The following is a 25,625-nucleotide window of genomic DNA, read 5'->3' as shown; positions in this document are numbered from 1 at the left end:
TGAGTTCCAGGCTCAGTTGCCTACACGGATCATCCACAGACTGCATTCCGTCAGTCCAGCTAACACCGGATAAAACAGACAGAGCAAGCAGACGACACAGAAACTAAACTGCAGGTGCATTATTTATTTCTAAGGAAAAAAATTAGACTCTGCCAGATTGCACAGCAACTAAGGCTCGCCATGTGGCTGGTAGAGAGTTAAAAGGAGAGAAAAATAAATTAAAAAAAATAAAAATAAAACTACAGTAAGGTAAAAGGAATAGATAAACAGATGCAGCTCCAGGAAAAAATCACATCAAAAACTGTGAGGAGAGAGCAAAGCTGAATACTGTGACCACTGAGGGATTCTGCCTAGGGGGCAGGGTGACAACTACAGCTGCACATGCTCAGAAGGGCATGTTTGAAAGCTCTAGAATCTCTGAAATCAGAGCTCTGGGACAGGCTCCATCCGATGATGTCACCCATGTGTGAGGACTGACATCCTGTTGTCCTCAGAGAATTCAGACACAACACCCTCCCAAACACAGAAACCTTCCCCTCCATACATACCCATATTACAAACATCTTGTACACAAATACTACCACCACCAGCCCCCTGCCCTCTACACATCTCTCACATATAGTACTGCCACCCTCTCACAGACACATTTCAACAAACTGCTACCTACACACCGCTGTGGTGAACTCTCACCACCACTATCAATCCTCCCCCCTTCACCATCACACCAAGTTCCACCACCACTGCTGTCAACACCCCCACACACATATCTCTCACACATACCGCCATCACCAATCCTCCCCTCCACACACACCCCACCACTGCCGCAACTAATTACCCCCAACGCACACCACCACCTAGTAAAGGGAAAAAAATGTAATCTGTAATAATTTTTTTTCTAACTACAGTGCCCAATCCCCTTGTTAGCAAGTTTCATTACCAAATAATGCCATGTAGTATTAGAAACCTTTCCCCATCACAAAACCTAAAATGCATAAACAGCAGCAAATAGTGTTTTAGAGGGACTCAAATGGCTACTTATAATAAAAAAAAAAGTATCTGCTGTCAACAGGAGCAGAGTACTTCTGATTTTTTGATGCAAACATTAATGAATTCATTCATGTATGTTTGATACTACCATGGAATCAGAAGAGCTCACTGCACACACAGGATGTATGACAGATGGAATGTGCTTTTTTTTAAATCAGTGTGTCCTGTTAGTAAGCAGTTTATCAGTGCATCTCCTATAGCACTGTGGGAAACCAGTCAATCAAGATGGATATCATCTTAGTCATTCAACTTTCTCAGCAAATGGCAATGGTTATACTATTTAAGTATTCATTCTTGACTTGATTTTCCGACATTCATTTTGGGATATCATGGTGGACTAAATACATAATTTGCTTATCAATAGTTCAATGAGTGTCCCTGATAATCCTGGGTTGTTTTTTTTTTTTAATTAAGATATTTTGCTTGAATTCTTAGGGTATGAAAACAGCTTGCCTCCCCCTAAACTGTTCTCTCTTCCTTGGAATTTGTATAGTATATGAATGTAGATATGAGACTAGTATTACCTTATTATATATATTTGTATTTTGGACTACTGTACCCCATTGAAAATCCATCGACAGTGGCCCTTCCAATGCAACCCCAATTCAAGGCTGACACCCACAATTTAAGGATGTCATCTTTCTCCCCACATTATCTGCCTCCATAGACTTCAACATGTTACTCTAAGAAATAGAAGGATTATTCCATTAAAACAGCAGAATTCCATCCGGTATATTCTGTTTTATTTTTTAAACGGCCAAACTCATATAAAAATGGATTTCATGTTGTATTCCAAGCCAAAGGGCTTGTGGATGATCAGAAGTGTATGAAAACAATTGGAAGAACAATGAAAACAGAAAATACCGGGCTTTTCACTGTTAAAAAAAACCAAACAAAATTGGTGATGGATTTTCTGCTTTTCCACATTTTTTTTTTTTACTATAATATTTAATCTGTGACAAAATGCTCCTGCTACAGTCTATGGTGAATATTTTCCCATTTTTACAGCATTTTTCACAAAAAAAAAGTGAAAATTGAAAATGTAAAATGTTTTCACCATCTTTTAGATGCCTTCCATCTCAGCATGCATCTAAATATCCTTTTTTTCCAATTTTTCTGAAAGTCATAACCGATGCTGTCCAATATTCTCTCAAAATAACTCATTTCATGAAAGATTCTTATGCAAATTCTCAATATACAAGTTTTCTTGTAAGGTAGGGGGGAAATAAGTTTACACTATTGATTTATATCAGTTATTTTAAGCAACTTCCTAAGTGCAGTCATGATACATTTATTTTGTGCCTTTCTTTGGGACATGTTTCTCTTCTACTGTATTTATCAACTTACGGATTTATCTGTTGGCTTTTCTCTGTTAGTATATAATTAAAATGACTACAGATTGCAGGAAGAGCAGGTTTGACTACATTGCAACTGTACAAGAACTTAGTAACAACGCCAGGAAAACATCCTTTAGTCTCCTATATCACTGTGGAAAACTGTTATGAACTGAGTATGCTAAAAAGCATTTGCACAGATGAAGTGTGTAAACACAAGAATGTTTATTCTGACATTTCTAACGACTAGTCATAAAAAGACTTGTTCCTAATGGCTAACACCTAAAACAAATATACAGTATTGCACATAAAAAAGATATTACATGTAGAACCAAAACAGACAAGAAAATATACAGCAATATAAAACAAAGAAACCCAAGTTAAAATATACATCAGCAAGATTAAATATAAAACCAATGTACTGAATGCTTGAATATAATTGAGACATGAATAACTTGAATTGTTGTCCTAGGATCTCAATCCAATTTTGTCATGGTGTACCATGGTTTAGACCAGTCAGAGGTCATTACTCCCAATGGAAGGACAAAAATTCAATGCATTGGAAGACGTTGCATTTGATTACTAGTTTACCACCATTGTTGCTTTGTCATGTCAGAAAGAAGCCAGACAATGCCAAGAAGGTTAATGAAATCAAGCCTGGCATACCCAAAGAAAGAGAAAGTATATAAACTGAAGGAAAAGTGAGAGTGGAAATGAAAAATACACCCAGCACTATACCAAATAAATGAAGGATCCATCATATCCAGAGAAATGTTCGAGAGCTCTAACAGACTAGGAAATGCAACTCTGAGTCTCTGGTGCACAAAGAAACCAGAGACAAAGTGATGGGGCTGTTTGTCAAGGAAAAAGTAAGATTATGGGACTATGAGATGAGACACATGGCCCTTAGAAATAAGAAAGATGATGATGATTCTCTATCAAGAATGATGGTTTGGTGCAACATTTTCACAAAACATTGCTTTTTATTTAGCCACTTCTTTGTTAATGACCAGAGATGTTAACAGTGCTGATCCATGCCTTATAAACCCATAGCACATAAGTGCACAGAGGTTTAGAAAGCAAAGATGGTAGAAGAGAAGACAGGCAGGGCAGGTGTGCTGATGGAACCAACCACTAAGAGGACATTTTTCTGCAGATAAGATTATCTGCGTCTTGGAAAGGTGGGGCTGGCAAGAAACATATGGAGATTTCACTTTGACACCTCTTCATGCTTTACAGTGCAGACTTTGTACTTGCAAAGTTTGCAGGTAGTAAAGTACACACAGCTTTACAGGCCTGAAGGTACAAGTACCAAGTATCCACAAGCTTGCAAGCCTTGCATAAATTTAAATAATTGCCCCCACGGTGGCTAAACACTCCCTTTATTTCCTGACCCAAAGCATACTGTACCTGTGCAGACCCGTTCAACCTGTGCTCCAAGTCCTGGCCATTATAGCGTCTCTCATGTTATTTTTAAATTCTATCACTGATTTCTCTAAGTATAATTTACAAATAGCATATGAATGTTTATAGTGAAATACAGCATGGCAGTTTGTAATAAATCACTCGATTTTAAATCTCACCTCAAATTTCTGTCTGAGTTCCAAGCTGCTGTCATCTGTGTCTGGAATGGGGACGTTATAGTACTCACCTTCTTCTTGGTTTAGCAACTTGTACCTGAAGCACAGAAGCAAAGCATTGCCAATGACCTGATGTGAGTCTAGACTGAGTATGAGGGCACTTTGCTGCATTTGGAAGCAGGATTTACCCTTCCTATCCCCCCCTCCCCCCGCCATGGTGTCATTTCAAATTTCATTAGTAATTAGACACATTGACACACTAATCTAGACAACAAGTACACGCACTCCTTGGAAATTAATTCAGTAGCAAAATAGTTTTTCACCAGACTTTTATCAAAAAATGTGTTCTATATTCTTGAATGGCTATTGGACCCTCCTTCCATAGGGGAGACAATAAGAATGAGATGCACAAGTGATGTGCATAGGATTGATATCAAGAGAGAAGGGTGAGAGGGAAAGGGAAGAGCATTGGTAATCTGATAAGACCATCTCTGTAAAGAGGTTGGATGGTAGTAACAAAGTGTATAATCAGGTGATTGCATGCTCCATAGAACCTTAAAGTACAGTTTGAAAATAGCAAATGTTGCTTACCTGTAACAGGTGTTCTCACAGGACAGCAGGATGTTAGCCTTACATATGGGGTGACAACACAGGATGGAGCCCAATCACGGAACACTTTTGTCAAAGTTTCTAGAACTTTGACTGGCACCTACTGGGCATGCCCAAGATGGCACTAACCTTGCAACCAGCAGGGGTCCCCCTTCAGCCTTCTTTTTTCCGCGCAGCAGTAGTCACGTGGGTTAAGGAGCTTCTCAGAGATTCCTGACAGGAATTTTCCTCATGGAATTACTTCATAATTAATACCCTTCAGGGGTCCCCCTATTCAATTTTTTACTTCCGCGGTAGTCCGGTAAGTTTTTACCCAGTTCCGGTCGATTCCCGTCGAGTTTGGCCCTCGCGGCCTACTGGCCGTCGACCGCACCACAGCTAAATTATTTTCAAAGGCCATGGCGTCGGGGTTCCGTCGGTGCCCTGACTGCACTCGCACAATGTCCAACACAGACCTCCATAAAGTCTGTGTAATATGCCTTGGTTGTGAGCATGATGTCCTGACTTGCACCAAATGTGCCTTAATGAAACCAAAAGGTCGCAAAGCCAGAATGGAGAAGATGGAACTTCTCTTTCGGTCTCAAACTCTGACTTCGTCCATAGCATCGACATCGTCCGAACTGGCACCATCTATGTCGCGCCAGTATCAGGCACCGGCTGGTGTCCATTCAGCGTCAACGACTTCCCGGCCATCGACTACCTCTGTTCCCCCTCAGGACTGAGGGGATCGTCGAGAGAAACATCGGCATCAACACTGTAAGCCTCGGACCATCGAAGGCAAATCATCGACCTCGCCATCAGTCGAGCCGCCGCCGAAGAAACCCCGTCCAGAAAAGGCATCAATCCTTTCTGAGTTCTGGTCAGCGAGGCAACCCTCACCCGGACGGGTAATGGGAGCCACGACTCCGCCTTTAATGGTAGTCCCTCCGGCTACGCCTCTGCCTCCTTCTCCCCTTCCGGAACCGGGGCTGATCGCTCCAGGTCTCCGTGAAGAGCTGGACTGGACGGTTCAGGAGGCCATCGGCAAGGCGATGCAAAGATTCCAGATTCCTCCAAAGCTGGTGACGATTCCCGAACCGACCATCGATCCCATTCCGGTAGCGCTGGCACTGCTGCTCTCGAGGACGGAAGCACTACTAGCCGCTTTTCCTCCGATGGATCCAGGGACACTGATGGTTCCGGTGCCCTCTCCACTTCCTCTGTCATCGAGAGGAGAAACACCGTTCCGTCTTCCTCCATCGAGAGTCCTGCCGATGCCTCAACCATTGATGTCACCGATACCGTTACTGCCATCGGTGCCGCTGATCTGTCCATCGATGCCCTTGGTGCCTTCATCGATGCCTCCGGTGACTCCCTTGATGCCTTTGGAGCCTAGACAGGGACCTTCGGGGATACCTTCGTTCCGTCCCTTTAAGGTTCCTGGAGGGCACGGTGATGAACCCCTATGATACATGGACCGATGACTTGTTCCAGGACACCGATGATTTACCATCACCACCCTCTCCTACCGAAAGCAGGAAACGTTCTCCTCCAGAGGACTTGTCCTTCATTAATTTTGTGAAGGAAATGTCTGAGTTAGTTCACTTCCAACTGCAGACTGAACAGGCAGCTTCTGGTTTTTGACTCTTTCATAGAGAGCAAGAGCCAGCTTCCACTGCCGCATGTACCAGTAGGAGGTCGATTGGGCCATTTCAACAACATATGGCACACAATCACCTCAAACCAGTGGGTTCTTGCTATAATCTCTCAAGGTTATCACCTGAACTTTCTGTCCATCCCACCAGATTCCCCTCCTCGGCTGACATGGGGAACATCAGACCACTCACTACTCCTGGATCAGGAAGTCTCCCTCCTCCTTCAATCCAGAGCAATAGAACTAGTGCCCTACTCCCAACAGGGTCTCGGATTCTATTCCCGGTACTTTCTAATCCCCAAAAAGTCAGGTGGCGTTCGTCTAATTCTGGACCTGCGTGCCCTCAACAAGTACCTCCAACGAGAAAAGTTCAAGGTGGTAACCTTGGGATCCCTCCTTCCTATTCTGAAAAGGGAAGACTGGCTCTGCTCTCTAGATCTCCAGGACGCTTACACACACATTGCGATAACTCTGTCTCATCGCAGATTTCTGAGATTCCTGGTAGGCCCGAAGCACTATCAATACAGAGTGCTCCCATTCGGCCTAGCAACTGCACCACGAGTTTTCACCAAGTGTCTCGTAGTAGTAGCAGCCTTCCTCAGGACCCAAGGTGTTCATGTCTACCCCTATCTCGACGATTGGTTGATCAGGGCTCCCACTCAGCAAGCTGCTCTGAAGTCCTTACGTCTTACCTTACACACTCTGATCTCTCTAGGATTTCTCATCAATTACAAAAAATCCTGCTTAGTCCCATCTCAAACTTTGTCATTCATAGGGGCAGACTTGGACACCTTCAAAGCAAAGGCTTTTCTGCCTCGAGAACGAGCTCTCGCTCTCACTTCTCTCGCACACCAGCTACAGTCTCGACAACGCTCAACTGCACGCCATTTCCTATCTTACTGGGACACATGGCATCCTCAGTGCATGTTACCCCAATGGCTCACTTGGCCATGAGAGTCATGCAGTGGACTCTATGGTCACAATGGACTCAATCCATTCAACCACTATCAACATCACCAACCCACTTCGTCAGTCTCTAGCTTGGTGGAAAAATCAGACCAATCTTCTCCAAGGCCTACCTTTCCAGACTCCAAAACCTCAAGTAACCCTTACCACTGATACTTCCAACCTCGGCTGGGGAGCACATGTTGCCAATTTACAAACTCAAGGGTCTTGGTCTCCAGAGGAAGCCAAACACTAAATCAATTTCCTGGAACTACAAGCAATCAGATATGCTCTCAGAATGTTTCAGGATCGCCTCTCCCACCAGGTCATACTGATTCAGTCAGACAACCAGGTGGCCATGTGGTACATCAAAAAGCAGGAAGGGATGGGCTCCTACCTCCTGTGTCAGGAAGCTGCACAGATATGGGCGGAGGCACTTTCCCACTTGATGTACCTCAGGGCCACCTACTTGCCGACGGAACCCCGATGCCATGGCCTTTGAAAAACATTTAGCTGCGGTGCGGTCGACAGCCAGTAGGCCGCGAGGGCCAAACTCGATGGCAATAGACTAGAACCGGGTAAAAACTTACCGGACTACCGCGGAAGTAAAAAAATTGAATAGGGGGACCCCTGAAGGTTATTAATTATGAAGTAATTCTGTGAGGAAAATTCCTGTCTGGAATCTCTGTAGAGCTCCTTAACCCACATGGCTACTGCTGCGCGGAAAAAAGAAGGCTGAAGGGGGACCCCTGCTGGTTGCAGGGTTAGTGCCATCTTGGGCATACCTAGTAGGTGCCAGTCAAAGTTCTAGAAACTTTGATAAAAGTATTCCGTGATTGGGCTCCATTCTCTGATGTCACCCCATATGTGAGGACTACCATCCTGCTTGTCCTGTGAGAAATTTCATGTACAGTACAGGAAGTCACGCTTTTAAAAGGGTGAAAAGGCATTTGCCATCAAGTACTTCATTTTTAATTCAACTGCTATATTTTATGATTCAGCACCTCAAAAAAAAAATCTGTGGCATATAATACAGAGCAACAAGTGCCATTGTAACTTGAACTTCTTGATTGGAACCAATCACTGTAAATGTTACTTTTAAACATATGCATCTTACCATCCACAAGCTGGCATTTTCATAAGCTCTGACACTCCAAAGGAAAAGGACCCCATAAAATCATTTCTAGTTGTCCGATCCCAGTCCCAAATCTCTATCGATAACCGTCTGTCTTTATCAGACTGCTTTAGCTTACTAAAAGAGAACACATTGACAAAAAAAAAATAAAATGGTAAAACCCATGTTCCATTACCAAACACTGCCTAAAACATAGTGCAAGCTATGTAAGCAATAAAGCAAACACATAGGCTTTGGTTAATATTCTGAAGAGGAACCCGTTACGCGAATGACTACCTCTGAAGTTCTGATGCAACATTCCAGTGTAACAGCCACAAACACCTGTGAGCTATGTAATGCCAAACTATTCCTAATGCAAAATGCAATGCTACATCTGTGGAAACAGCAGGTAGACCATATCTTCTGCATGGCGGCACTGTCTTCAGTAGGCAGAGATCAACAGGGGTCTCTGGAATTGCTTCAGGAATGAAACTGGGAAAACTAGATAGACCCTCTTGGTTCTTATCTGCTGTTATAGTCTATCTTTCAACAGCAAGGCTGGCCAAACTTTCCAAATACTGTCCTACTTAAGTAACTGGTGGTTTCTGCAATACAGAGGGAATAATGGATTTTTTCTGAGGAATGGTCTTGAGCAGGGGTGGGCAGTTCCGGTCCTCGAGGGCCACAAACCAGTATGGTTTTCAGGATATCCCTAATGAATATGCATGAGAGAGATTTGCATGCTCTGCCTCAGTTGTATGCAAATCTATGTCATGCATATTCATTAGGTTATCCTAAAACCTCGACAGGTTTGTGGCCCTCGAGGACTGGAATTGCCCACCCCTGGGTCTTGAGTGTTGGGGACAGCAGTTCTGTCCTTGAAATCGAAAGTCTGGAACAGATAAATTCCACTCTACTAGTGCAGCGGTGATAGTGGTTAGGAAGGATGTAGTGCTGAGGAAAGCATGAGCGGGGGCAAACTTACAATATGAATGACTCATTCCAGTGTGGGTTCAAGGAGGAGCGGATAGTTTTTGTTTTTTGCTTGCTTTCATTCTTTGGATCGGGGATAAGCTTCAGCTTCACATATGGATCAGACAGCCCATTAGGGTCCATAGGGATTAAGTTTCTTGCTTCCCCAACTGCAAAAAAAAAATAAAAAATAAAATAAAAATAAAGATAAAGAAATGTATGTTCACATATCCATGTGCACACATTTACTCAGTAAGGAGGGAAAACAAACAAACCCTGCCATTGTTAATTCATAAACAGCAATGAAATAGACAAAGGAGGAAAAGAAATTCCTGGTGGTGAGGACGTAATTACAATGAAATGAAAACTGAAGGATGATTTGGTTAGGCGGTGGCACCATCAGACAAGTAGGAAGGCATTCTCTAAAAATGCTCGTTGCTGACAAGATTCACCATGTTCCGCTGCATTTTTACTGTATCACGGTGGTAAATTGATGAGATGCAGCCTGAAAATCAAACAGCCTTCTTTACAAGGATAGCATAAAGGGTCTCTTTTTCAGAATGGCCACCACACTCCTTAAATAAGATGTGATTCCGATCAGGTTTCACGTGCCAGTTACTCACATCACCACTTTCAAAGGTTACCCCAGTATACTACTAAGGCCACTAGTGCGAGCTGGTTGGCACGAGACAACTCTTCCTTTGTTTGCTGTGGCTGATTTATATTTCCACACCCTCTAAATTTATTCCACTCTTGCTGGGTCCCAGCGAGCCAGGATACCTCACTGGGCCACAGCCTATGATTACAGAAAAGAAGGGAGAAAGAAGAATCAATGTATCCTTTCCCCTTCACTTGGAAGCTTAGAACTAGCACATCAGGGTTTTCCGCCACAGCCAAACATTTGGCTAGACCTCAAAACCCATTGCTGCCATTAACAGACCGTATAGAACTTTGGATTTTGCAGTATATTAAGTATTTGTTTATTTAAAAATAAACAAGCAATATTGAGCCCACCTCATATAAAGCCTTATGCTTGAGAAATCAATCATCCTGAATCTGACTCATCTGAGCATGATGTTTGTGGAATGAAATGGCTAAGCAGGCTGCAATATTAAATTAATCCTAGATTCCCTGATTAACATACAATTTTCTATTATGCTTCACAGTATAATTCTAGGTCCAAGCAACATCCTCCTGAAGGAATTTGACCCTGTCCATGCTTGCAGCACACATAAAACAGAAAACCTTTTCTTTAATCATGTCTTTGAGGTTGAGCATACCATCTACTTCAGCATTCTGCTGATTTGTTTTTGGCAGCTTATATTTGAACTGTGCACGATACTTCACAGTTACAGCATCTGCCATAAGGAAGCTAGATTTACCTTGTCTGTAGTACATTCCTTTATTTTCTCCTATTTATATACACAAGCAAGATACCATACTTGATCAAGGATAATAAATGTTTCTGGCAACAAAGGAAGATAAAAGAAGATCTACAAGGTTCAGAGAACATTTTAAAGGCTGGGAACATGACTCGAATTCTTTGCAGCTGTGGCTAATTATTCTGGGGCGTACCAGTCCATATCTCTTTGCACCACCTAGGGGACATTACTGCATTTACTTTCCAGTGACCATATCTCCTCCCTTGTACATCAGCTGCTGGAAGAAGCCACCTGCCTGGAAACTATTACAACTCCAAAAGAGGAGTGCTGTGCAATTTTCAGTTCTTTAAAAGTTACTGTCAATGAACCCTATTATTTACCATATGGAGGCTGTGGTTTGGCAACTAGAGGTTTTTTTTTTTTTAAATCACCGCTCTCCTGTGTTTTTTTTTGTTTTTTTTTTTACAGGATGCTTGTTGTAATTGAACCCAGGAGTAAAAAGACAGTTGGAAATAGGCTGGAGCTCAGTAATTGGAAGAGCTGTTGCGACATAGCAGGTGGGATGCACGTCTGTATGATGAAATGCAGCGATGTCATGGCAGGAATGCGGGTCCTTCACAGGCAGCAGCACAGTAACATTACTGCTGGAATTTCATGCTGAATGACATTATTAAAAGCCAGGTCTCCATTATTGCAATACTATACTGAAAACAAATGTGATCTCTTATTTATTTCTTTTTAAAGAACATTTTTTTGTCCAAAATTACTGCTTTATTTGATAAGCAGAGTTCATTTTGGTTTGTTTGCAGGACTGTTCTTTGCTAAATCTAATAGAACTATAGAAATGGTAAGTAGTTGTAGTAGTGGTATAAGACTGAGAACTGCTATAGCTTGCAATCCAGAAATAAACCAGGTGACATAATATTATATCCAGACACCCTCTTTTATAGACAACTAAAGTTACTCAACAGCTGTAGGAGGATGTGGGGTCCACGGTGAATCAACTGCAGCAGGTCCATATAAGGCTAAATTATAGTGTTGGGGATAGAGCTACCATAGCAGCATGGTCACCCCTATTTGCCACCACCCTGTCTTCTTCCCCAATCCCCTCTGAGGAGAGCTCTGGTTGTAGGCTAATTTTAACAAAGAGCTGCCAAGGCAGACTATTGGCTAACTCATGTGGTGAACAGTTTGGTGAATTTTGCTTCACAATGATGAAAAGAAAAAGCATCAAAGGATCATAAAGCAACACTAGTTTCGTTATTTGCTATGGCACAGTAGTTCTGAAATCTACCCACTAATGTATTATTTCACAGAACCTAGAGAAAGATGGTGATTTTATAGACATACGATACAACTAAACAAAAGGATTAGAAACAGAAATGATGGCAGAAAAGGACCAAATGGTCCATCCAGTCTGCCAACAAGCTTTAGGTAGTATCTGTCGCACCGTGCAGGGTACTTCCATGCTTATTTATTTATTTGCTTTTTTTATACCGACATTCAATTCAAAATATCACATCGGTTTACATTGAAACAAACTGTCAACAAATATTATTGAAGACCTAATACAGTATAACAGTTCAAAAACAGTGTGTGGAATAAGAAACAAAAAAAACCCCAAACTAATAATTATCAATAGATTAATATAGAGCTATATAAAATAATAACCTATCATTATCAAACCAAAATTCAGTATCTCATCGAAAATAAAAGGAACAAACCGTATATAAGGGGATGAAATCTATTAAGTTTATTGAGGGAAAGCTTTGATAAAAAGCCATGTTTTAAGTTTTTTTCTAAAGGTAGATGTGGAAGGGTCAGTCCTTAGTGGAAATGGTAGGGAGTTCCATAGAGTAGGACCAATTATAGAGGGGGCCCGATTTATAGTAGCTGTTTTGAGAATTTTTTTGCTATAGGGAATAGAGAGTAAACCAGTGTCTGTAGAACGAAGATTTCTAGTAGAAATAAATGATATAGTGGTTTTTGTAACCAAGATGAGTCATCATTGTACAATGCTTTATGAATAAGCATAAATATCTTATATTGTGATCTAAAAGCGATGGGAAGCCAATGTAATTGGTGCAAAATTGGAGAGTTGTGTTCAAATTTTCTGCAATTTGATAGGGATCTAGTGGCAGCATTTTGAAGCAGTTGAAGCGGTTTAATTGTGGAAGCAGGCAATCCTATTAAGATGGAGTTGCAATAGTCCAATTTTGCAAAAATTAAGGCTTGTAGTACTGTTCTAAAGTCAGGAGGATGTATTTATTTATTTATTTATTTTCAATTTTCTTAGAACTTGAAGTTTATAAAAGCCTTCTTTAATTAGATTTTTGATGTGAGCTTTGAAATTAAGTTCTTTATCTAAGGTAATTCCAAGGTCCTTAACTGACGTGGATATTCTATAATTAGAGAGTACTGATGGATCTATAGGTGGTGGCGTTAACCTTTTGGAGAGAAGAAGAAACTCTGTTTTGTTATGATTGAGTGAAAGTGCCATTTGAGATAAGATATTATTGATATCATAAAGATATAGTTCCCATTGTGACAATGTACTGTTGATGTTATCTTTGATGGGTAACAAAATTTGGACATCATCCGCATAAAGGAAATATGAGAGTCCTAATTTATTTAGATAGTGACATAATGGAAGCATGTAAATGTTGAAAAGGGTGGGAGAAAGGGATGAACCTTGAGGGATACCTAGTGGGAGAGGTGAGAGATCCGAAGTATTGTTATTGTACGATACTTTGAAGGAGCGATTAGATAGAAAAGACTGAAACCATTTCAGAACATTACCATTTATACCAATCTCAACTAATCTATGGAGTTGTAACTTATGGTTGACTGAGTCAAATGCAGCAGAGATGTCTAAAAGAATCAAGATAAAAGAGATTCCCTTATCGAAACCATGATGAATATTATCCACCAGAGTAGCTAAAAGTGTTTCAGTGCTATGTCCTTTTTTGAAGCCATGCTGGGCCGGAAGAAGAGTATTATTATTTTCTAAGAATTCCGTAAGTTGTAAATTAACTATTTTTTCTATCATTTTACTAAGGAAAGGTAAAATGGAAATGGGTCTGTAATTTGCTAAAATAGATGGGTCTAAATGTGGCTTTTTTAAAATTGGTTTAACAACTGCACATTTGAGTGAATTTGGGAGAAAACCTTGAGCAAGAGACAGGTTAACTATATCAGTGATAGGCCTAGCTAAACAGTTTGGAATTAGCTTTAGGGATTTAATAGGGATAGGATCAAGTGGGTGTGCAGCCGGGTTCATTTTATGGAGGATGGACTCTACTTCAGAGGGGGCAATGGTCTCTTAATGGATTTATTGTGTCAAGCTTCGATATTTTGTCATTAAGATAGTTTGCAAATTCATGGCAAGATATCAAAGGTTTATCAATTTGAGAGTCGTGATTAATGGGGAGAGTTAATTTAGATACATATTCAAAAAGTATTTTTGGATTATATTGATAATTCGTGAATTCTTTTAGAGTAAAAATCTCTCTTGGCCATATTAATGTCAGTCGAATAGATGTAAAGTAGTGCTTTGTATCTATCTAGAAGTTGACTTGAGGGATTTTTTCTCCAGGCTTTCTCAGCATGTCTTAAAAGACATTTTTTATTTTTTAGATCGAAAATAAACCATGGCGATTTATGTTTTGTGGAAGTTTTTATTTTTTTTTAAATGGTAGGGCAAATAATGTTTGCTGCATCCGTGTTAATTTTAAGCCAGGAGTTTACTGCAGATAAGGTATTTGAAGTATTCAACTGTTTTAGTGTATCTGGGAGAATTCTTTCTAGAATTTCACTAGAACAGGGTTTAATGAACTTAATGACTTTCACATTATTTTGCGAATGTAAATAAGAGCAGTCCACTTGTAATTTAGTTTTAATTAATTTATGAAACGACCAGGGAATAGAGGTGGTAGAAGGAGGTGATATGCTAGATATTTTGTTATTGATAAATATAAGATCTAAAATATGTCCTGATTTATGTGTTGGGGATTCGATTAATTGTTTAAATCCCATAGCTATTAAAGAGTTGAGGAAAAGTTCTGCAGAAGGTGATAGAGGAGATTTATCCATGTGAAGATTAAAATCTAATAAAATTGTAGGAAATTTGGAATTAATAGAAGAAGAAATGGTTTCAATCAGTGCATCTGGATTTTTATTAAGACAACCTGGAGGAGCATATACTAGCAAAATTTGCAGAGATTTAGATTTGAATAGGCTTATTTCAATGGGTAGTAAGGAGTTAATTGGAACTGATCTAAATTTTAATTTTTTAGCCAATAAAAACAAGAGTCCACCACCTTTTTTTTTCGGTCTAGGAATGGAGAAAATATTATAAAGATTAGTAGGTAATTGATTAATAAGCTTATCAATTTCCCAAACCGTAAAAGTCAGGGTCCTGTTGTTGAAGCAGAGAGCAAATGTTGAAGTTGCATCAAAAGTATCAGGCTTTTTGGTTAAGGGTAGTAACTGCTGCACCAGCAAGTTACGGCCCCCCCCCCCCCCCCATGCTTGTTTCCCCAGACTGTAAAAGTTGGGGCCCTTGCTGGTTGCTGTCTGAATCCCATTCCCCTTTTCCCTTGCCGCTGAAGCAGACAGCAATGATGCGAGTTGCATTAACAGTATGTAGGTTTATTGGTTAATGGTAGTATCCACCGCATCAGCAAGTTACCCCATGCACTCTTTTCTTCATTTCTATCCTCTAGTTTTTAGGGATCCACAGGGTTTATCCCTTGCCCCTTTGCATTCTTTCACTATTTTTGTCTTCACCACCTCCTCCAGAAGGGCATTCCAAGCATCCACCACTCTATCCATATTGGTTCTGAGTTGTCCTCCCTGAAGTTTAATTTCAGAACCCTTAGTTCTACTGATTTATTTCCAATGGAAAAGGTTTGACGATTGTTCATCATTAAAAACTTTCAGGCATCTAAAGGTCTGTATCATATCTTCCCTGCACCTCCTCTCTTCCAGGGTATACATATTCAGATCTTTTAGCCTCTCCTCATAGGTCTTCTGATACAGACCTCAGACCATTTTGGTCACTATTCTCTGGATAGCCTCCATCCTGTCTTTATTCCCCTTCTGATACGGACTTCAGAACTGAACACAGTACTCCAAATGAGATCTCACCAAGGACCTGCACAAGGGCATTATCACCACCTGTGATGGAGATGACACTGTCTCCTGATTTAACCATCTCAGCACACTCAGCCTTACCAGAGCATGGTGAAAATCTAGTCCACTACAACTTTGACTCAATTCTGACACTTAATGGTATGAAAGGGTGGATCTAGCTCTGACATTTACCTTCCTAATCTAAATGGCTCAGTTCAGATCTTTCTGATATCTGATGTGACATAAGAAGTTTTTCCCATCTCTTTGGAAAACTCTGAAAACAAAACAGTAGCCTCCAAAATAATAATGTAAGCAAGAGTTTAAGTGAATATTTCTAGTCTAAAAAAATGTCTGTGAGGAAAAAGGAAAACATTTTTAAATGAACAAGGTCAGTGTCCGTGAAACGTAAGTAACAGGGGTTCTAAATCAGGTCCCTGTTAATATGAATTTGCTCTTTGAGCAAAATTATGGGATGTCTCTTACATCTACTTCTGAGGTTATGGTGATATGTCATTATGGCAGAGGTTTATGAAAGAGCTCAGTATATTTCCTTAAGAGATTGTTTTAAGGGAGAACCACTATGGGGCATTTCCCTGCATCAATAAAAGGTGGTGCTCACAACTGGAATGTGTTTTTTGTGGAGCCGGGGCTACAAGCTGGAGTAAAGTTACGGCAGGGGAATCTCTCTTCTCTCCTGCAGCCACAGCCTGGATTCCAACAAGGCCATGGCTCCAGGAATTTAATACTAGAATCCTGGGCAGTGCCACCAAAACACCTAGAAGGAATCATGGACTACAAAGTTACTTGGTACTAACTTCCTTACCAGGAAAGAAGCTGTATGTGGATTAATAGTACTGAATCTCATCTCTTTTGAAGGACTAACCTTTTAGTCACTATGATAGAGGGAAAGGTTATGTTATTTTGAGAAGTGGATTAGTAGAGGAAGTGTATTTTTTGTTGCTGATGTCGCTGCAAACAATGCTGTACAGAACTGTGGAAAATTATTTACGGAGCTTTTAGTTAATGTGAAGAACTTTGTAACACAATAGAAATTAGTGGAGCAAAGATAATCACTAATATAGCTAATGTAATAGCTTGACATAAGACCTATAAGTTCTGAGAATAAATATGCCATTTTTCTTAACTTGCTTGTAATAAGAAACAAGTCATGAGATCAGATATATTAACGAGCAGTTACTCATGAGGCTAACTGTGCAGATATCAAGGAAAACAGGACATTAGTAACTTAACCATACCTAACTGTTGCTGATATGATTAGCATAGACAGCTGAAGTCTCAAATGACAAGAACATATTGGAGTAGCCCAGAGAAGAATTGGGGACATAGATCAAGAAAACTGGCATAAAAGACCAAAGTCAAGACAGACTAGTAGATCAGAAGAAAGAACAGCTCAGAGAAAAAACTTGTTGGACATTCCAAGTGACTAAAAATGACCTGTTCCTGATCTCCAGTGCTGCGTTTCCAATTTTCCAAGATATACAAGACTCACACTGGAAACTAAGAGGGGAAGTATCATTGTATATATTCTTAATGCAAAATCTAATCTTGTATGCTTTCACTGCTTATTCTCAGAATTGTAAGTAAAACTTCTATACTTATAAGTGTGCTGAGTGTTCTATAACACAATAACTACCAATCACCTACCCACTACAAGAACCTGTGAACCCTGATGTAATTTGTGAATTTTTAAAGTTGCTTATCTATGACTGCTGGAAATTCCAGATTGGAAAAGTAAAGTTTATTTTGTTTGAAAATACCTTTGAGCAAGACCCTCCTTAACCCCAACATGTGGGTTCAAGACACTGGTGCTTAACTCTTAAACAGGCATCAGACACTATCATTTTATGAGCCTCAAAGGGGGAAGGGGGTCTCACACTTAGAACAGCATTGCAAAGGCAAAGAAAATGATTTGGAAATTATGGTGGCACATCCCTTTCCTTTAAAGAACACGTACTCTTCCAGTCTGATGCAACTGTTTTAAAATGTAGCTGAAAATGTTAGAGATCCTACAAAAAAATCATTTGTCAAAAACAGAAGGCCAAGCCAGAAGCAGAGAACACAGTGCAAATACATTTTCAAGAGGTACAACTGGAAAATAAGCCAAAATAAAATAAATAAGATGTAGTATCAGTTTGCAATGACAACATATTCCTCTAGAGCATCACTGTACACTTCACACCACAAAGCAGTCTCTTCACTACATAATGCCTGAAATCCAAAGACGTGATAACATCCCCAGCATTTCTAAATGCATGCTGATAGACTTCATCTGATGTGAGCTGTGTGATTTCAAGGTCAGGACAGAATTTAGACTAGATCCTTAAGTGGCACCAGCAAAGTTAAGAGGTGACTGAAAGAAGCTGTCTCAGTGATGGTCTTGTAGTTGACAGTACATCGTTTCCAACCCTGAAAATCCCATTAACCATCATTCAAAATGATATCTAACATAATTGCTTTTGTGTACCCCACACCATGTTACATGAAAGCTCAGAATTGACTAGAGATGAAACAGAAGGAATCTGTCTCTCTTCATACTTTAAAGATCAAACACACCAACACTACTTAGTCAATTTTATGCATCTTCATCTAAAAAGCCAGTAATGTCATTCTTTCCTCTATAAACTGGATATTTCCAAACAAAAAAAACAAGAGGAAACCAGAAATGATTTAGCTTTATTTTTGTCATTTTCATATTTTATTAAATGTATCCTGAATATCCCAAACCCAGGAAAACTAGGATACTTTGAAAGCTGTGATATCCAAAGAAGAAACTTACATAGTTGCCCAAATGACTTATTTAATAACATCTTTGTATACATGTTTTGGGTTGTTCCAATAAAAGATATCACAGCCTCTGAAGCATCTTAATTTCAACCATACAAGGTGGAGAGTTGTAATAGCCCTATTAAACTTGTAGAAAACAGGAATCTTGATCTCTGAGGGACAGGAAGGGACTATAAAGCTGAGCAGATGTGGATGGGCAGACTGATTAGGCTGTATAGTCTACCTGCCAACATGTTCTGTGTTTGTATGATGAGCTATGATAACTTACCACCTTCATCTGAAGAAAGGGATCCATGGTGGTCTTGAAAACTTGAATGCCACATTATCTTTTTTTTTTTTTTTTTTGCTGGATCAATAAAACATCACAGCCTAGAAAGATTTCACTAAGAGGTGAAAAATATGCTCACATGTATTGGACACACAGTAGCACATACGCAGTAGGGATGAATCTGAACTTTGAAACTGGTCAGCAATAGCACCAGTCATCAAGGCTCCAGCTATTTCCTTTCGGTAATGAAATTTCCTTATTGGAGACCTCAAGGAACTCTGAGCCGATATGCCCAGCAGTTCTTATTGATCCAATTATGAAGTGAGAGAATGATTTACTTTTATTAATGATAAAATACAATAAAAAATCTAAGATAATTAAATTATAATGTTTATGAGAAATGTGCAAACGGACAGTAGCAAACTTTGAAGCCTTACTGATTTCACAGCTTGTGCTAACTGAACCCCATCATGCAATTTATATGCAGATTACCACCACTGAATGCACTATGATTTCATTCTTTTTGATTCTAGAACATTCACACTCTCATTTGACCCTGTAGAATATATTGTTTTCTGATATACCTTATGCCAAAGCAGCCATGCCTGTGTAAGTTAACATCTGACAGAGTACACAAGTTTGGCAAAATGTTGAAATATTTTAATGTGTTTGCTTTTCAAGCATCCAATGAGGTCTCTCTTACATTTAAATATTGAATACTAATTGGCTTATTTTAAGACAAACTTGATACCAGCATCAGATGTCAAGCACCACCAAGACTGCAATCTGCACAAGTTGGCATGTCAAGTAATTCTGCAATTCCATGATGATGCCAAAGCAATAATCACTGGAGCATTCTTGTAGAAAAGTACATCTTAGAAAATGAAAGGACAAGTATGCAGATCCTATGGAGGACCTTTCTAACAGCAGTCCTCTTTTACATTTGATGGTCAATGGCTAACCATTTTGAATTGCTGGCTTTGATATACCCTTTTGTGAATGGGTTTCAAATATGTGGTGGCCTGCCATTGTTTACATTCAGCTAGACTATTTTTTTGTTGGGGAAAGACAGTGAGACCTGTAATTTAGGGCTATGATGGTATCTTATTACTAAGGGAAGGTACATTAGTTGCATGCACCTTGCATAATGTAAACTGCCCTAGTACATCCATTAAAAAGCCTTGCAGGCTACTGTCTTTGTACAATTTACAGAGAAGATACCAGCACACTAGAGAATAGGATACAGTACTGCACAGATTAAAAAATGATAATTTAATCTGTTGATCAAGAAAAGTCAGATTCTTGCTTTCAACTGGAAGTACTGAGAGATGAGGTAACTTGCTCAAGGTCATACAAGCAAGTCAGCAACAGGGGTCAGTCTTTTGAAGTCGTGTTCTAGAAAGCAGAGTTGCTTACCTCAGTGTTCTCAGAGGATAGCAGGATGTTAGTCCTCACATATGGGTGACATCATCAGATGTAGTCCTTTGTGTGCCTAGTCCTTTGACTAGGCACACAAAGCATGCCCAGCATGCCTTATACCACGTGACCACGCAGGGTCCCCTCTTCAGTCTTGTAACATAGAATTACAATTAACAATAAAAAATAGGAGAAACCCAACTCTGCGGGGTGGTGGGCACATTTTGTGAGGACTAACATCCTGTTATTTTAGCTAGAAATACTTTTAAAATAAATATATTCGTTTCATTGACAGGAATGCGCACAAACTATTTCGCACAATGTGACACCTCCTCTTTGCAGCATTAACTTATGTTGGTTAATTTACACACATTCTTTATAAAATCAAAAGTATGTGTGTATGTCCCAACTCTGCAGGTGAATTAGGGTTGGGGGACAGAGAGAGAGAGACAGGTGAGAGGTTGGTGGGGCTGTGTATGGGGGATTGTATAAGAGAAAGAAGGCGAGAGAGAGACTGGTGGGGATGAGGAGATAGCAGCTAGCCTTGTGAAAGAAAATTGCTTCATTCCAAAACCTGTATTATGAAATGAACTTAAACAGCAACAACCCTACTTATGAAAAGATTACACTGCAAATATTACACCTGACCTTAAAACACCGACACCTCCTTAATAGTAAAGCAGAACAAGCCAGGCTGCTCTAGATCCCTACACAGAAAGTACAGTCACACATGTAAAACACTGACAGCTCCTCACCAAATATAGAAAAGAGAGACCATAAAATATAAATAGAAACGTGTAGATAAAAATTGAACTGGAAACCACAAGAAGCCAGACAGCATATTCAATGCAACAATGAAAACTAGAAACATTACAATTTCTCATAAAACAACAATAAAATCAAGAAATATAAATCAATAATTGTAAATCCATACTAATAAACAGAATAAATGTTTCAAAACAGCTGATGAATATATCTAATAATTAAAAACTCATAAAAATTATTTAAAATTCTCCAAAATACCTATAAAATATTTCATAAGGCACATCACATAATACCCAATAATTAAAATGGCAGTCAATCAAGAAAAATAAACTTAATAAATCCACTTTTACTTACCCTCTCTAGCAACTTTCCTACTCCTCTCCCTTGCAGACCAGTAGCATACACCTGAAGTAGCAGTGATTGCTGAAACTCTCTCTTCACAGTCCTCTTCTATAGGGCCTAAACCACTTTCCTCTTCTATAGGGCCTAAACCACTTTCCTCAACCTTGGAAGGGTGAAAACAAATGAAAGTCACCACACCACTGGTTGTCTTCTGCATTCAGAGTAGAAATTTACATACGTCACTACTCTTCCCTGCCTCCTCAGGGATGGGAAGGAATTGAACCAACACTGCAGTTTGCCTCTTCAGGGATGGGAGGATCTGCATGGATCCATCTGCTGTCTGCCTCTTCAGGGGTGGGATGGTCTGCCAGCTGTCCTTTGTCTCCATGGGTGTAGGGGGAGGGTCCCATGGACCCATCATCTACCTGCTCTCCTCCTCAGATGTTGGGAGTGGGGACCAATGACCTGCCTTACCCCTCCAGAGGTGGAGAGTGAGGCCTAATGGGCCTACCTTATCCTTCTTCTGCTTCCACATGTGTAGGGGACCCTATGGACCCAGCTTCCACCTGCTTTGCATTCTTAGGTGTTGGGGGAAGGGGCTGATGGACCCATCAGTTTTGCCTCTTCACAATTTGCTAGCAACACTTCCCGGTGGGAGAAAACTGGTCAGAGACCCTACACAGGACAGAGAAGGCGTCATTTCCTGGCACTGCAGTAACTATCTGCCTCTGCTGAGCCGGAAAGTGCAGATGTCTTCTGTTCCTTGCGGGGCCCGCTGACATTTTAAATTTTGGAGCACTTCCAATCCAGCAGGGGTAGAGGAGTTGCCATTTTCTGCTGGGCCCGGCAAGATACTGCTGCTGTTCTCCATCCCTGCAGAAGCAGGGCAAAAAAGATATCTGCCATATCCCTGGCCAACCCTCCTTGCCTGACTGGAAGGAAGAGGAAGAGCTCCATCATGTGTCCCCCACCCAAGCGGAGGAAGATTTTTGCCACGTCCCGCCTGGGCTGTTGATCTGTTTAAGCCCGGACGGAGAAGGAGTTTTCTGCGTCCTGCCCAGGTGGAGGAAATCTTTGCCGCGTACTGTCAGGCTCTTTGCAGGGGGAGGGTGAGTGAACTCAGTCGGGCCTGCGACACACACCGGTTGAGAACCACTGTTCTACAACATTTGTTGAATCACAGTCCAATGCTCTAACCCAGGGGGGTTCCCAACCTTTTTGGAAGCGTGGACCCTTTTTCAACCTTCAAAATTTTCGTGAACCCTCAGATGATTCTCTTCAATTTTTATCTGCAGGTATGTGCTGTATATAGAACATTTATTAATGTAATAAGAAAGAAATAATTATATACACACCCCAGACTCATTTGTAATATATAAAACTTATTAAGTAATGCTTACTGATATAAATGGAATACATATCATTTTAAAGCACAGCAGTAAATGTGCAAGAATGTATTCATACCCTGTTTCCCCGAAAATAAGACAGTGTCTTATATTAATTTTTGCTACCAAAGATGCACTAGGCCTTATTTTCAGGGGATGTCTTATTTTTCCATGAAGAAGAATTCACATATATTGTTGAACAAAAAAATGAACATTTATCATATTCTGAATAGTTGTCTGGTTATGCTGGTTTGTGATGACAACTAACTGTGAATCCTGCAGGGTAAAAAAATCACAGCTGCATGCTCTGGTGTTCTGTGCGACGGGCATGCTCCCAAATAAAAACTTTGCTAGGTCTTACTTTCGGGGGAGGTCTTATATTTAGCAATTCAGCAAAACCTCTACTAGGTCTTATTTTCGGGGGATGTCTTATTTTCGGGGAAACAGGGTATTCAGTAATTTATATAGTGTAACTACAGGCAACCACACAGCTGGATCTGTCTGGATTTGGAGCAATTGGGGGAATTTACTGGTAGAAGGAGAGAAAGAGAGAGACTGGTGAGGTGGGACCAGGGGCAGATTGGCCTATCGGGGGATCGGGCATCCCCTGGTGGGCCGGTCGCTCCAGTCACGTGGTCTGCCATGCGCGGCCGTGACAGAGCAGCGCTCAGCAGACAACGTGATGTGTCCTGGGCCGGCCTGGGCGGCGAATACCCGGGCCGGTCGTCCTCAGGAATCCGCCGCTGGGTGGGACAGACAGACTAGCTGTTGCGTTCGTGCCTGTTCTCGACCTGTTGGTCCACTCTTTTGTAGCTGCCATGGAATGGGGTTTGTGGCAGCCTGTGGGGCCTATTCTTGGAACTGGCAGTTCGTGGACCCCTGTTAAGGTCAGGTGGACCCCTAGGGGTCCATGGACCACAGGTTAGGAACCACTGCTCTAACCAACATGCCAGTGGTTCCCAACCCAGTCCTCAGGACACAATGGAGGCAGTTCATGCAAATCTATCATGTGGGTATCCTGAAAAGCAGACTGGCTGGGTATGTCCCAAGGGCTGAATTGAGAATGACTTCCTAGGCTATGCCTTCCCCTAAGATAAAAGTTGGCTATACCGCTCATGGTGGTCCCATGACAGCAGCACTGGCAGACCCATGGTCATCTATCACTTACCACCAAAAGACATTCTGGTGTTATTTTTCATTTCTCACAGCAATAATATGATATGGCATATTATATGAAGGCTCAGCAAATCAGAGAACTCATCATGTAAAGGTCACATGGCTAGGGAGAAAGAATATCATGCTAGTCAAACAATACAATTAAAAGAGAACCAAAGAAGTATTTGGGAAGATGATCCTATTTTTTTTTAAGACAAGTGTTTTAAAATAAAAGCCTTCAGAACTTAAATCTCTTTCTGTGGACAATACAAGGCATACACTTTAATCTACCAATCTTGTGCCTACAAAAGTCTTTTATTAAACTATAGCTAGGATTTCATCAGAACACATAGAAAGCGTATCCTTTACTATTTGCAGGCTGAATTGCACAGTTGCGTGCATTACAGAATATGTCCATTGGGAGGGCCTCTAGGATCACAATAGAACTCCTGAAACTGCACAGAACCTGCCAAGACACTACTTGTAGCTTCAGAAAACAGCATCGGCATAAAAACAGTGAAGTGAGAAACAGTACCGAGACTGATCCAAGCTGTAAAGAAAGCCTGGCGAAAACACCTCAGTTTCAATCATGAAGACTCTGTGAACATGTTGACAAACATTCAAATAGTGAGGATGCTGATGAAATTTAAAGAAAAGCAAACAGACTGTGCATTTTTCTTTCTTGGGAATTTCAGCATCCATGAAAGGTGCCTGATTCAGAGCACTAAACCTCTATGTAACCTTAGGACAAGCAGAATGTGGGCAGTGACAGCATACCTTTTCGTATACCTTTCTGGGGGGGAGCGGATCACTCAGCGGTAATATCTCCAAACCTCACTCTTTAGTGAGGGTATTTTGGCTATAATCTCAATCTTTCTAATTTTCTGCTAGTGCCCTTCTTAATACAGTGGACCCTTGACTTACAAACTCAATTCGTTCGCGAGGGCTGGTTGTAACTCAAGTTGGTTGTAAGTCAACACTGTTTTTCCCATAAGAAATAATAGAAATACCCATAAAACGTTCCGGACCTCCCAAAGCACCCCTTACTTAAGGGTTGTACAATATGTCTAATTTACCAGAAACACCAATAATTTTCCTAGTGTACTCACCAAAAAGTTATAAAATGTGCCTAGCCTACCAGAAACAATTTCATACTGTTCTCATCATTCAAGTTGACATCTTTGGCTTGCAGGAAGGGAGGAGGGGGAGGATTCCCCCCTCCCCGCCCCCTGAGAGCACATCTCTGGCCCCCAAACACTCATTTCCCCCTCCCAGCATACTCATTCCTCCCCTCCTGATACCTTCCTGTAGCCAGCTGAGTGCTACACTCCCTTTCTGCTGCTGCACAGAAGCTTCCTTAGTCACCAGTGATGCTGTTGCTTGCTGCATTGCCGTGCCGGGTCTACCTATGTGCTCCTGTGAACATTTACAGCTCTGGATGCGCCTGAGATGGATAGGCCTCATCGGCAGCAGCAGTAGCCAATCACTGCAACAGTAGAGCAAAAGTCCCACCCACCAAGCCGAAAAAAACACGACTGACAGGAAAAAACGCCCAATTAGAAGCAACAGCACGCACGAGCGGATACACATGGCCTTGGCCGGCATTCAGGTTCTAACTCAAAACTAAAATTTTGGTTGTAACCCAAGTTGTTTGTATGTCAGGCCGGTTGTAACTCGAAGGTCCACTGTACTTGCACTGTACCGAAGAAAGACTCCTTCTTGAATTCATAAAATATAATA

At 40.9% G+C, this 25,625-nt stretch overlaps 1 protein-coding gene across 2 annotated transcripts in view; it reads right to left on the bottom strand.

Moving 5' to 3' along the window:
• The window catches only part of PRKCA (protein kinase C alpha), an 866,216-nt gene that overhangs the window by 195,719 nt on the left and 644,872 nt on the right, over positions 1-25,625 (bottom strand). For both annotated transcript variants that reach the window (XM_029599335.1, XM_029599336.1), the window contains exons 6-8: positions 9,248-9,404; positions 8,266-8,400; positions 3,965-4,058 (exon numbers count right to left, since the gene is read on the bottom strand). In XM_029599335.1, coding sequence (XP_029455195.1) covers positions 3,965-4,058; positions 8,266-8,400; positions 9,248-9,404 — 386 coding nt within the window. The remainder of the gene's footprint in view (positions 1-3,964; positions 4,059-8,265; positions 8,401-9,247; positions 9,405-25,625) is intronic.

Source organism: Rhinatrema bivittatum, chromosome 4 (genome assembly GCF_901001135.1).
Source record: "Rhinatrema bivittatum chromosome 4, aRhiBiv1.1, whole genome shotgun sequence".
Lineage (NCBI taxonomy): Eukaryota > Metazoa > Chordata > Amphibia > Gymnophiona > Rhinatrematidae > Rhinatrema > Rhinatrema bivittatum.
The sequence above is the reverse complement of the archived record's forward strand: the minus strand, read 5'-3'. Positions and strand labels throughout refer to the sequence as shown.